Genomic DNA, 13,670 nt, shown 5'->3' with positions numbered 1-13,670 from the left:
GGAAAGTTGGTTTTGTTTCGTTTGGAGAGATCGCCCGAGTAAATTGTCACACGGTCTCTTAGTTTCGTGGTGAACGAGGGAATTGGGCAAGGGGCGCACACCGGCAAAAGTCCGGATACTGCGGCGGTCCCGGCGAACGGGGAGGAGGACCAAGACCCTATCCCGAAGGTAGATCTACGTGTGTATGTATATACGTATACATACAAGTATATATGTTTACGTATATATGCATACCTACTATACGTTTATAATGTGCACCAATATCTACCTGCTTTAGACCAAGGTGCTCGTTTCTCTCCCTCTCCTTTCCACGTTTCTCACGAAGTGGCTGCATCGTGTGGATTTGTACGATAAAGAAAGTAAAAGAAAAAATGCTCGTTTGTCTCTCTTCTCTCTTTTCGATCATCTTCCTTTTCTGCATTTCTTTTGTACGATACATTCGCTTTACGGTACCTCAAAAATTTTCACATTCCATCGTAATCGTGGAATGATATTTTTATTTAACGTTTCACGTCTTCCTCGATGTTTTGTTTCATTTTGCGGCAAAATAGCATCGGGGGCGAGGAGAACGCCACGTCGAAACAGCGAGGGAGATCAGAGACAGTGAGTATAGAAGGAGATGGAAGGAAAAAGAAAGAAAGGAAGAAAGAAAGAAGGAACCTCTCTGGTCCTACCTAATTTACCTCCCAGATAATGCGGCATAATTAAAGCAAAATGTAACGTCGCTGGCAATTAAAACAAATTTATGCGACCAAGATTCGCTGATCGGGCGACCCTGCGGAGCCCAACGTCCTCCTTGCCAGACCAACATTCGGCCAGCTTCGCGTCTTGGCGTCCCACCCTCTTGACTCTCGTCGAAATCCACTATTTGTTTTGTATTCCGTTTTTTTCGACGGATTATTAGCCGATATACTAGAGGGCTGCGTAAGCGAATTAGCAAACGCAGGGTCTAAATGTTGAAAACTTTTATGATTACACGAGGGGATGTGAGAAAAGATTAGATTAGCAGAAAAGCTATCCCCTGCCGAAAGAAAGTATTCGAAAAATACACGTCTTCGTGTGTATTCAATTTTTTTTATTACTATAAAAATAAATATTACGATTACATTTGGAGTCCTGACGGGATAGAACGATTATTCAAATATCATTTTTTACATGATCTTCCTTACGTCGAAGAGGTGTTAAATTTTATGGGTAGCCTTTCGTCGATGGCAGAGTCCAGTATTTTGATTCCTTCTGAATTTTGGATTAAAATCAAATTCGAAATGCAAATATAGATTTTGAAAACTTTTCCTTGAATTATCGGCGTACTCTGAATGCTTTATCACACAGTTGACGAATATATATTGAAACACTAATGTCTTCGAATACGAAAACTATGTCAGTATTGATAATCAATATTTGCGATTTTCTATTTGCTTTTTCATTTTAATAAAAATTGAGCAATTTCGTTTCTCTTAGTTAAAAGAAATTAAGATTACCGTTCATCTTTGTAATGAATTTGTAAATGATCTCGAGCTACGCTAAATTTGAGTACAATTAAACCAACGCTAATTTTCAGTACTCGTTTAGCTGTTCCAAATCCAAAAATATAACACTTATTAAAAAATATTGTTATAGATTAATAAAAATAGGGTATCGCTGTTGAAACAGTTTATCGCAAAAGGATCGTGGTTAATATCGTAAAGGATACGTTAAACCCTGCGACCTGTTTTCCGATTCTTTCCACGATTGCGGTGGGAGTGATTCGAGAGACGAGAGTGAATCGTGATGAGAGTCGCCTGCTTTTAACGTGCAACCTTTGCCGGTCTCTGAAAGTAAGTTTTTGTTTTATGACCCGTACATTATATGGTTTTGACGTGCTGCCCGTAGTGCCCGCGGCATCCCCCGTGATCAAGGCTCGGCTCCGGTCCCTACTTCTTGAAACGAGGATAACGGCGAAGCCGCTGCTTCTGACTCGGAATATTTGTGAGAGGCCGAAAATCGTGGGCTTAAGAGTATGCCGAGATTAGGGTAAATATCCCCGACAAAAGTCGTGGGAATCAATACTTATTTCACATCTCAACTTATCGTATGGAAATACTAAAATGCCCATTTCGAACCACGGCGTGCCTACCGTAGTTCTCTCGGGATGAACGGGGAGAGTCTAGTTTGCATTCGATCCTCGTATAAGGTCCCTATATACCTGACCGTCTCGTACCTTGTTTGCCTCAGATTATACACCCGGAGCATGGCTTATATACACACTCCGATGAATTCGATGTCATTTGAAAACCAATTAGGTTAGGCTTAACGACGTCCCTCTAATATCCGGTCCGTCGTCAATCTTCACCCCGCCCGCTTAACACTTTATGACTCCGGGCCAGACTGGCCATCATGGCCATTCTGGCCATCCTGGCCGCAACCCCTGGCTGGTTGCAATCGGATTAAGACTCCTTACCCGAGAAAATTTCACGGTTCTTGGGACGGTTGAGCTATTCCTATAAAATTCTATTTTCTGTACCCGTTGATGACAGGTAACTATGTATACCCAATTAAGCAACGTATTGACGACTGGTATTTGACTCACTTCCGGCGGAAAATTACGGAGTCAAGTTGTCGGTGACTGATGAAAAGGGCGTATTTGAAACCAGTAGTTGACTACGCGATGACAACCAGACGTTCGCGAATGTCGACAGGATTACAAATTTACAATAAGAGGGATACAAGTTGCCTGTAAATTGACATTTCGTCATTGCAAGATAGTCGGGAGGAACTTTGAAATCTCGATAATTTACAGATTTCGTTGATCCTACTGCATTCACTATGGCAACTTCTGTCTGTATACGATATTTATTTTTTGATTTGAGATTGTCTTGGCTCCGAAGTTTTCGAAAACATCCGTAGATAATGTAGGATTAACCCTGTTTTGAATTTCGGAACTTATTGATAATCCTTACCAGATTTCAAACGAATGATCATTGTCTTACCGTTGTTACGCTAATTCTGAAAATATTCATCCATTGACATCATATCGGCTTTAATTTCAGTCAAACGATAGCGGGTGTCTGGATAAGCGTAATGGTACCTGGGTAGTGTGCCGGAGGGACTAATACCTAAGGTGACTAGCTGCAGGCAAGGTATTTTCACGCAGGCGTTTCCAAGGGGCGTTTAAGGGCGCAACAGTGAAAAAGCTCTGCTAGTTTCCCGGCGGAGGAGGAAGAAGGGCGGAGACTGCAGGGGATCAACAGGTAGCAGCTACGATGTATCATAATATTATGAGTGCTTATGAGAGGCTTAACAGCTGGCGCAGTCAGTCGAGGGGCGAACAACTGCAGGAGGGAGGCACGCGACGCGTCGTTTTCTGTTAGGCGTGCGCAGCATTCACGGCGTCGCGACGCCTCGAGCGTCGCTCGCGGCGTTGAACGACGCCGGGAGAGAGAGAGAGAGAGAGCGGCAGGTAGGCGCACGCTGTTCTTGACTCGCGCCTTGCCGCTTAGAATATTATCAATTACGTCGAAAGTTCTTCGGGGCTTCCCGGCTTCCCCGTTTGCAAGGGGTCGCTTAATATTATAATCGATTTGAATTCCCGACTCCCCCCTTTTCTGCCTGCTGCACCCGGCAAGACGCGGCGCCGCCGTCGAGCACAAGGGACTCGAATACTCATCGACTCGGCGTGGCTCTGCGTGTTCGAAATTATTTTACACCCTCCTTTGGATTTCTAATTGACCATACTCAAGTTTTAATCACGACACAAACTTACCAACTCGATTATCAATTTAATGTACTATATTCACCCTCGGAGAAATTCATTTTCGGAACAATTGGAGACCCTTCTTCCTCAGGATTCCTGTTGTGTACTGACAATAAGCATTAATACTTCGACTACGTGCGTATTATATATATATATATATAAGAGCTTTACACAGCAATTTAACGTCAGAGACTTTCGAAAATTTAATTAAACTAATGTTCCACAAGTAGATTTCTAACCTGGTTGAAAAAATCTGCAAAATGTTTTTTTTTCGCACTTTACTCGCTCAACTGTTAGCGTTTCGTAGAAAAAAATTTTTGATTTTCATTGTTCATTCATAACATGGGAAAATTTCTCTTTTCATTTCACTTTCAAACGTCAAAATCCTCGTAAGCCATTCGATATTTAAGAAATTTATGCATAGATCCTTGGAGCTGATTTTTCAAGCTTTCAAGCAAACCCCTGTAACAAATAATAGTTATCATCATTAAAAAACACGTTACAGTTATCTGAAAACTACAGATTTTCTCTTTTTCAGTAAAACTTTGTAGTTTTCAGATGACTGTATGAATGTGTGTTCCAACGATGGTAACTATGTTTTGTTGCAAAAGTTTGGAGAGCTTGAAGAATCAACTTTAAGGATCTATGCATGAATTTGAATAATATTGTACAGTTTACGAGTATTTTAACTTTTAACGAAGACTGAAATTTTCCCTAGTTAAATGAATGGGAAATAAAAAGTTAAAGAGCAACCCGTTAGACTTGAGCTAGTGAGCTCACCTTTTGTTAGGATCTTTTCTCTAGTACGCGTTGACAATGCGATTAAGAAATAAAATGAAAAAAAAAAAAAACCTCCGCGATTGCCAAATAAAGAGCAGCAAGCGAGTCAACAAAATCGGACTACATAGTAGAACCAGCAACGGCATGGCGAGGGAAAAAGAAAATCGAACGCTCGAAAAGGGATGTAAAAAAAAAAAAAAAAAGAAAAAAGAAAATAGCGAAACAACAAAGTAGACCGTTTTTACATCGGCGATTCGAGGGAAGAATTGCAGATATGACGTATTCATGAGGGCCTCGGCCCTCGGCGTCGGACGACGGGCAGATGGCGAAGAGATAGAGGATTGGCGAGGGCGTACGCTCGAGTTGGCTGGAAGCTCGCCGCTCGATCATCGGAAGGATCGAGCGTCGGGAGCGGCGGACGGGACTCCTGGAGGATTACGGGGGATCCTGCGGGCCGGGCGGCATCGGCATCGGGCGTACAGCAATCGCCTCCGGATCGCGGGGATGCGAGAAAAACACGAAATAGTCGGCTGCCCGCGCTTCGGGCGAGAGCTGGACCTGTTTCTCGTCACCTTACACTCCGGAGGCCGCGACTCGCGTCGCCGGTTGATCGCCCCCCGTCCCCGCCTACGATCGGCAAGATATTTCCTTCCTCGCAATAAAATCAGATTCAACGTAAATTTATCTCCCGTTGAACCGATATTTCTTATTCTTGTTAGCCGCGACTTTTGCGCATTCTTTATTATACCCTCGCGGCATGCGTGCATTATACCGAGTTTCTCGAGACACAACGCACTTTCGGATTAAAACACCCGATACCGCAAACGACGAGTTGTCTCAACCGCAGCTGTGCGGTTTACACAGTGCGACGCAAGATTTTCGACGAGCGTTCAAATCGTTCACCGTGTTGCCTGAATTATACATCAATGACCGACGAAAGTTTCACGGGCGGAGAGTCGATCGGAAAACGTGCAGCCGGCGTATCTTCCGGTGGGTTTCTACGATCGGCTTGTTATATTCTCGGGATCGGTAATTCTCAAATTTGATCAACTAGCAAGGAGAGTGTGGGACTTTCGGATCACAGATTTTACGGAAACTTCTGGGGGTGTTTCTTTGGCCCGGAGTATGGAACTTCTCACGTTCAATTTACAACGCGTCAAGTTTTCGGGAGTCCAAATCTCATGTTTTACTATCACTCTGAAATGATTGTACATCCGTTTACGCTTGGGTCTATTGCAGCCTGTCAACGGAACTTCAAACGAGGACAATGGAAATGAATTTATCAAGCAGAAACACACAACAGGTTTCGTTTATCAGGGTATTCGGCTAAAATAAAGTGCTTTAATCGGAGTGAAGAACCGTTCAATGGGTGAAACTACACAACAGAACCTCCATATTTTGAGGCAAAGCTATACCTTTAGAAATTTCAGCAGAATCCGTGATCCAAAGGTCCTGATAATCTCCTTATCAGTCCTGATGATCGGACTATACCTACGCTGTAAGGAAAGTGCGGTGTAGACTTCCATAGACTAGATAATTTGGTGTCGATCTAACGTCGCGTGAATTTTGAATTACCGAATCGACCACGATAGATTATTCGATATAGATACTGGGTAAATTTAAAAACTACACTTTTTTATAGTTTAAGTTCATCGGATTCAGTGAAATTGCAACCCCGCCGAACACTACACGCATTACACAGCTCGATAATATAAAAAAAAAAACATTTTTTTTTGTAGCCCTATGTTTTTGCCGTGATTTTGCTGTTTGAGAACGCAATATTTTCGAACAAAATCATGATTATATTAGATTGGCTCTAGTTTTTATGTTAATGTAGTATTGCAAAGGGAGGGATGGTTTCTAATATATTCATAATTTTATTCGTTAATTCTTCGTTCACAAACATGAAAATTCACGAAAAAAATCAGGACAACGAAGAAATGTTTCTTTTTTTAAGCTATGTAGCATTTTTTTTTCTTTTTTTTTTTCTCTTTACAAACTTTCGATATTAAACATAAAAATATCTAATTTTTCATCTAAGCATTGGTTTTTTGAATCATGTCATGTATGAAAATGTCTATAAAACGGGTAACCGAAGTCTATTTCGAAAAACTACGCCTACTCCTAGGGTCGTTGACATTAATCTTACTGAGATTCCGATGGTTTCGTACCGTGGAAACATACAGTCCGCACTAAACGATACCGATAGCTCCTAAGTCCGGTGCTCGTCGAATCCTACGGAAAAAAAGAATAAATTTCACGTCGTGTGAATCACACGTTTGAACCGCGGGTCTGCCGTCTAGTTTGAATGGTCCGGGGTCAGGAGGGCAGAGATACCGCAGCGTCAATTTGTGTGAGCAACACACGCCGCAGTCTATTTTATTTTCTTTTCCTCCTTGATCTCCCTCTTTTTTACCACCTGCTGCGACGGTGCTCCACAACGCTACGCGGTGCCTCTGCTCGCCCGGATCGAGAGGTTGGGGTGGGTCACGGGTTGCCGCGAACCGAACGGGGAGCGGGAGAAAAAGCTTACAGTGAGCCCGATGGTGCCGCTGTTGGGGAGAAGCTGCGGTCCGAGGCTGCACAAGCTCCGGCTGAAAGCTCTACCGTCGCATCTTACGTCACGGAATATATATGGCGGACCGAGGACGAAGAAGAAGAGGAGGAAGACGCTGCAGGTGTCAAACTTGGCGCCGGCGCTTATTCGACACAATAGATGCTGCGCTGTACCCGCGCTCACCCTCCATACCCTTTTTACCTGGAACCCTCGGACCACCGGCCTCAGGTAATCCGCAAGCCCGGCTGTGAGAAAACGGCACGTATTACGGTTTGCCTGAAGATTCTTGCGGTATCAGCTTTACCAGAAGTGGATACGAGCACGAATCCGTCGACTTGTGATCACTGATCTATAGTGGTGAGTGGACCACCGGTAGAGTCGGTGCTACGCCAGTGTAACCACTTCGAAATGTTCACTGCATTTTTACACTGAGATTGATGTATTGACTAATCGATGAGTCTGTAAGAACAGAAGCCGAAGGGATAATGACCGTGCCTGAAATACTCATTTTTCAGTGTCAAGAAGGACAAGGCCGGTCAGCACAAACGTCTCTTTCTCTCTCTTAATGTTGGTATGACGCTGAATGATATATTCACTGATTCTAACTTCAAGCGTTTAGAGTACCTGTAAAGTCAACTAAAATGGCAAGCCGTCCAAGTGCCAAGTGATTTTTACAGCTTTCGAATGCTTTCGTTTCCTGAGACACTCTTCGTTAAAATCCTGTTCGAGTGATTCCCGTTTTAGAAACTTCTTGGACTTAACTATGCCAGTATTTTAGTGGCTGGTACTGACGTTTTGTCTTTGTGAATCAAATCCAATCATAATTTCCTATCAAATTTTCTAGATTAACAAAACGGCGAGTTTATGCAGCACAAACCAACAATCGGGATCGAAATAAAATGCCGCTGTAATTCCTCAGCATTCCATGCGGATTGTAAACCTCTTCCTTTCTCACGCCTGCGAATACAACTTCTCTAAACGTGCACCAAGAACGTCAAAGTATCCGGTAATTACGTCGATCAGAATTGTCTTTCGAGGCGACGTGCAGCGCAGGTTGGAATTCCGCATCGCACACTAAATGACCGAGGTCGTAGGTCGTACGAGAGGTAGACATCTTCGGAGCAGCCGCAGGAACCTGCCGATATTTCTTTAACCCACGGTTGTGCCCTACACCTACTTTTACCCAACAGCAGTGATCGCTTGGCGATCCGCCGTACACGGCGCTTTGGACCGCTGTATGGGAACCAGGTTCATTCATCGTCGTAGTTCACGAGGCTGAGTCCCCTCAACCGGAGCCACCTGTTTTTCCAACTTCTCTAGAACGCGAGGTGCAGACACGTTCTCTTCCTATATACGGTCTAGGACTCTCTTCCTCGCTATAACATAAAGCCTCCACTCTTCAATTGATTGCACGGATATAACGACTCGCGAGCTCTAATGTTTCCACAAATATCCTGGTGGTCAGAGTCAAGACTTCTGCTCGAGGCTCGTGCGGAAAGGTGGATGGGTTATCCACCCAGGCAGGGTTGGTATCATCGATGCCTGATATGGACGTATGAAATCGTTCGTGTCGAATTCATTGGATCGCGTATGACACTTATCGCGGTGCTCGATAGACAACGGAAATTTTTTTTCTACTCCTGATCAAGGTGTACGAAGAGCACTCCGTTGTGTTTCTTCGAGATGGCGTTATACCAGTAAATATACTGCAACGCGCAACGATGAGGATTAATTTTCGCGGTCGTCTGGCGACCGAAGCACCACATGTTCCGTAAGTGAGGAATATCCGTGTTTCTGGTTGGAATAATAGAAACCGAAGCGCATGTGGATTATACGGGTAAAGCACAGAGTGGCGCGGAACACGGTCAGGCGAGTTCAGCGCTTGCGCAAGGCAGACCGGAACTCTAAAATTGGTAAAATTCTCACCATCAGGAAAAACGGCGAGTAGAGACAAGGCGGCCGGCATGGTCCTGGAGGTAGATAGGTGGGTAGGTTAGGTACGTAACTCGGAGGCAGCAGCTGCGGGCTCAACAGCCTAGCACTTCACGTACCGTCGAGCAGGACGTAAAAACCGTGAGGACGGAGCGACGACGTCGACGGTACGCAACATCACCTCGTCACAGCGCGTGCATGTACCCGGGTAGAAATTCATAGAGGCACTCGTGTCCGCTATAATAATGTATAAGAGGGGCGGGACCACTCGGCGAGAAAAGACACGCCCGCGCTCTCGGAGGAGAGGAACCTGCCGATGCCGGCGAGGAAGCGTCACCTCGCGGCGAAGCGTCGGCGGGGTTGAAGAGGAGGATGACGAGGAGGGGGATTGAGGGGGAGGACTGCAGCGGTGGGAGTAAGACGGAGAGGGCGTTTACGTGGACTAAGGTAGATGAGAGGACGGCGTCGGTTCGTGCGGTTTGCGGTTCGCCTCGACACCGTCTCTCGTTCAACCGGCAGTCTGGTACCAGGCCGGTTCCATTCAGCCGTCCGCCGGTCGAAGCCCCCCGAAAATCGTATACGCACAGTATACGTCATAAGAGAGGGTGAAGTACCTGGAGTGCGGGTCGCGGTGGCAGGTACCTAGTCGCCGGAGATGCCGTAACCCGAGGTAGCCCAACCTGACCTGAAACCAATCTCTCTCAGAGAGAGAGAGAGAGAGAGAGAGAGAGAGAGAGAGAGAGAGAAAGTAAAAAACTAGCCAGCAACAACGACAACAAAAACAATAAGCTAAATATCGAAACCGAGTACAGAATAGAACGGAGTAAAGTCTTTTCGTAACAATCGCAAAAGGGAGAAAGAGGAATAAAGAAAGCTGGAGAGATGCAGCGGCGACAGCAGCAACAGCAGCAGCAGCAGCAGCAGCAGCGGCGGCGGCAGGGAAACGCGAGTATCGTAAGAGTGCGCATCGACAAGGGTGGTACTGTAATCGCGGAAGGGAGGCCGCGGCAAGGCTACTAGCGCGAGTACCTCCGGGGTTCGTTGATAAGAGAGGGGATCGCCGTCGAAGAAGAGGGGGCAAGGGGGGGGGGGGATGGTATCGTCGGAGGTGGTGGGGGACCTAGCGCGCGCACCTATCCCCGCCAGGGATTGACGGGGAGTGGGGAGGCCTACGGACGTCAGCCCAGACCTGGTCCGTCCGTCGTTCGGCCGAGCCGAGCTCAACGAGGTCCGGGGCTTAATAACGGCGCAAAGCTCAGCCAGCGTGTTTCTCAAACCGTGCTGTTTTTTTTTCATTTTTTACTTTGATTGATTACTTTCGTCCACGGTAGCCGGGTGTCTCAACGACAAAACTTGTTGTTCTTGGTAAAAAAAAAAGAAAAAAAAAAAAAAAAATCAGAGGAAGACCGCGGAAGGTAGAGCACCGTTCGAAGGAGGAGAAACTAAAGAAACTGGATATCGATCGGTCGATCGAAATCGCGTAACGGAGGATCGAGGAACCCCCCCGGTCGATACGTCGCGGTTTCATGCCGGTATCAACACGCACGCGGCACCCCCGGGGCAACCTAATCAACCACCACACCGCCCTCCGCGTCGAGAAGGTGGTACGCGCAACGGGGCCGGTCCAGGAGCAGCTACCACCCACCTGCCGTACCGCCCTCCCTTCGGCACCCTCGCCCCACTCCGTCGTTCTCCCTCCCTCCCTCCCTACTTCCCTCCCGTCCCGCGGAGACACCCCTCTCGCCCTCTCCTCTCCCTCGAGGCACGTCTTAGTCGGCCCTAAATCGTCTCTCGTGTGACAACCACTGGACCCGCTATAACAACGACCTGGTGTCCAGCCATGAACTGTAAACGTAGTGAGAGTGTCGAGAATTAGTCGAGTCGTCTGGATTCACTGTGAAACCGCCTTGAACATGTACAGAAGTTTTTGTGTACATAGTATAACCTTATCGTTACATCTGTGCGTTTTTAATACAATATTATACGTATACATGTATACGTATACGCATGTGTAACATACGGCAATAATACGTATTATCTGCCTAGAGTGGTACGTTGCAGTGAATAATAATAATAATAATAATAATACAACAACCGTAATAACGATAGTAATAACAACAACAACCAATAATAATAATAATAATAATAATAATAATAATAATCTTCGCATTAATAATAACAAGGTGTGTAAAAATTAAGAAGAGTTTATTGAACGACGATTGTTAATCGCGTACACACGTTACGATTCGTACACGCGAAGATAAACGAACCCAATGTGTATCATGTACTAATATAATAATACACCGTTGCCGCTTTGCTGGATATAACAATGTCGTCACGGTTGTAATTATAGGTATCCTCGTTGTAATAACTGTGCAAACGGAGTAAATATTGCTCCCCCCGTTCGCCCCTTCATCCGTTCCCCTCGGCGTGACTCCCCTCCCAACCGAGGCCTCCCGCTTTGAAGAAGAATCGCGAACGAAACGTTGTTTACGGTCTTCATCCCCTTGATCGTGGTCGTCTTTGGTGTTTCGGAGTAAGATTAGCGAGAGATTGATAAAGAAGTTCGCGGTTTAATCGAAACACGATACGCAAACAAATATCGTACACGCGAAACACCGATATTCACTCACTGGCTCTCTCTAACTGACAAGAGCTGGCGCAGAGACGGAGATACTTGACGCGTATAAAAGGATAAAAGAAACAACGTGACGCATGGAATTCTTACGGAAGTGGATATTGCCTGGGGAGGTGCGTCTCCCTGACTCGAGCCTCAGTGATTACGGACGGATAATGTCTGTCGAAGGGGTGCAGTGATAAAACGAGTTACGTACGTACGAGAAAACTAAGGAAATCGGTAATATTCGGGGCCGGATGCGTCGCGACGGGACGATCAGGCCGCTGAGCAGAACCGGGCGCAGGTGGATTTCCGATCATCTTATCATCGTCGCTCTTCTGCTTCCGGATCGCGTTATCGACGAGTAGAGGAGCCGAGGCGAGACTGCCGCCGGTCGTCGCTGGCTGCTGCTGCTTCTGAAAAACCGCGTGTGTGTAAAACTAGATCGCCGATCAGTGCATGGGAAGGACTTTTTTTCACCCGTTAATCACCGCCGTCGGTTGTGCGCGAGGTGCCGGTGCAACGAGGAGCCAAACGACTCCGAATACCAAGAGGTATGTCGGCGAGGCGGAAGCAGGCCCGACCCAGCCGAGCCCAACTCGAAGAGGAACTTCTCGTTCGGGGCCCACTTCTTCGGACGGCCTCGGCATCTCTGCAGAAATCGAACCCTGACGATATACGTAAGTTTCATTGTTTTGCAACAGCGGGGACGAATTTTAATCCCGATTACTCGACCTCGGATTTCCTCATCCGACGGACTCCGAGCGATGCGCGCTGTTCGGTCGTCGAAATGACGCCGCAGCCTCGTGGAGTAGAAAGGGGGATCACCTTTACAGCGTACGGTATGACAATCCTGAAATTAACTCGTGCATGGCTACGTTGCTGAAACTTTCCACGCTCCAAGTGATCCTGAATTGTGAATAGTAAATTCAATCTGCCGCATATCAAATACCGATAGACACGCAATGCGTATAATTCACAAGTTTATATGCCTGTACCAGGTGTAGGTATGTCAAGTTGAGTGGGCAACATCGAACGTAAGAAACAACGATTCAAACAGCTCAGTCGAATTTGATGAGTAAAATTTGAAACTCTTTGAACCGTGTAATGAACAGTGGGTAAAATGATGGTTTCAATCGCAAGGGATTCTGCAAATGGTCGACGTAACAATGCGCGGAGTATAACAAAGTAGCAAATAAAATTTTCGGTGGGTGAATTGAAGTGTTCTCTCCTGGTCCATGCTTCTTTCGATCGATATGGATGATTGCGCACATTCTCTACGTAATATCGTTGCGTGAAGATCGTTCCGATCGCATGATCGTGGTTCCCGGCCGAGGTGCGAAGATCCAATTTATATCTGTAAAAGCGTATGAGAAACGAGCGGAGTAGAAACGAGAAGATAACGCTGTCAGGGATGTATAACGTGGCTGTAAGGCAGTTATTGACTCGTTTCGAAGCTGCTGACGCGTTAGTGCGGGTGTGTTGAGCAAAAGGCTGATGCAGACACGAGACCGACCGTCAGGTTATTTCTGAATACTTTGAGACGGCCGGGAAGACTTGCGCGTGATAAATAACCCTTGACATTAAATTTCTGTTAAACACGGAATCGAACATTTGCCCAATGTCTCAGCAAAACCAGTTCTAATAGCGAAAAATCGACCTTTTGTAACGCGCGAGATCTACGAGAACTCTCCCGAGTCACGGAGTACGTACGACGAGCACGATTCGTCTGAGAATTCGGCGGTATAATCAGAGCCTGGTGATAATTCTGGCTTGAAACGTGGTTCGATTATTCAAGAAACACAAATGATAAAAATTCAACGGCTGCGGATATTTCACAAGTCGAATCGGTGAATCTTATTGTTTCCGTAATTTTACCTTGATTTATACGGCTAATCGGCGTAGAGAACACGACGCGCATTCTCCGCGGCGTTTACTGCAATTTTACGACTGCAGCAGGCTGCAATCGCGAGGGTTCGACAAGCCGCTTTTGACAGTTCAACCGAACGAGATAAGATAGGACGCGTTGCCTAAGTAATTGCGGCGCGATG

The 13,670-nt window shown here is 46.1% G+C and overlaps 1 protein-coding gene across 1 annotated transcript in view; it reads left to right on the top strand.

The window, feature by feature from the left end:
* Window positions 1-11,181: 11,181 nt before the first annotated feature.
* LOC107225879 (homeotic protein spalt-major-like) overlaps window positions 11,182-13,670 on the top strand; it is a 61,205-nt gene continuing 58,716 nt past the window's right edge. Inside the window, exon 1 of the mRNA XM_046731264.1 lies at window positions 11,182-12,299. Coding sequence (XP_046587220.1) covers window positions 12,176-12,299 — 124 coding nt within the window. The 5' untranslated portion in view covers window positions 11,182-12,175. The remainder of the gene's footprint in view (window positions 12,300-13,670) is intronic.

Source organism: Neodiprion lecontei, chromosome 2 (assembly GCF_021901455.1).
Source record: "Neodiprion lecontei isolate iyNeoLeco1 chromosome 2, iyNeoLeco1.1, whole genome shotgun sequence".
Classification (NCBI taxonomy): domain Eukaryota; kingdom Metazoa; phylum Arthropoda; class Insecta; order Hymenoptera; family Diprionidae; genus Neodiprion; species Neodiprion lecontei.
The sequence above is the reverse complement of the archived record's forward strand: the minus strand, read 5'-3'. Positions and strand labels throughout refer to the sequence as shown.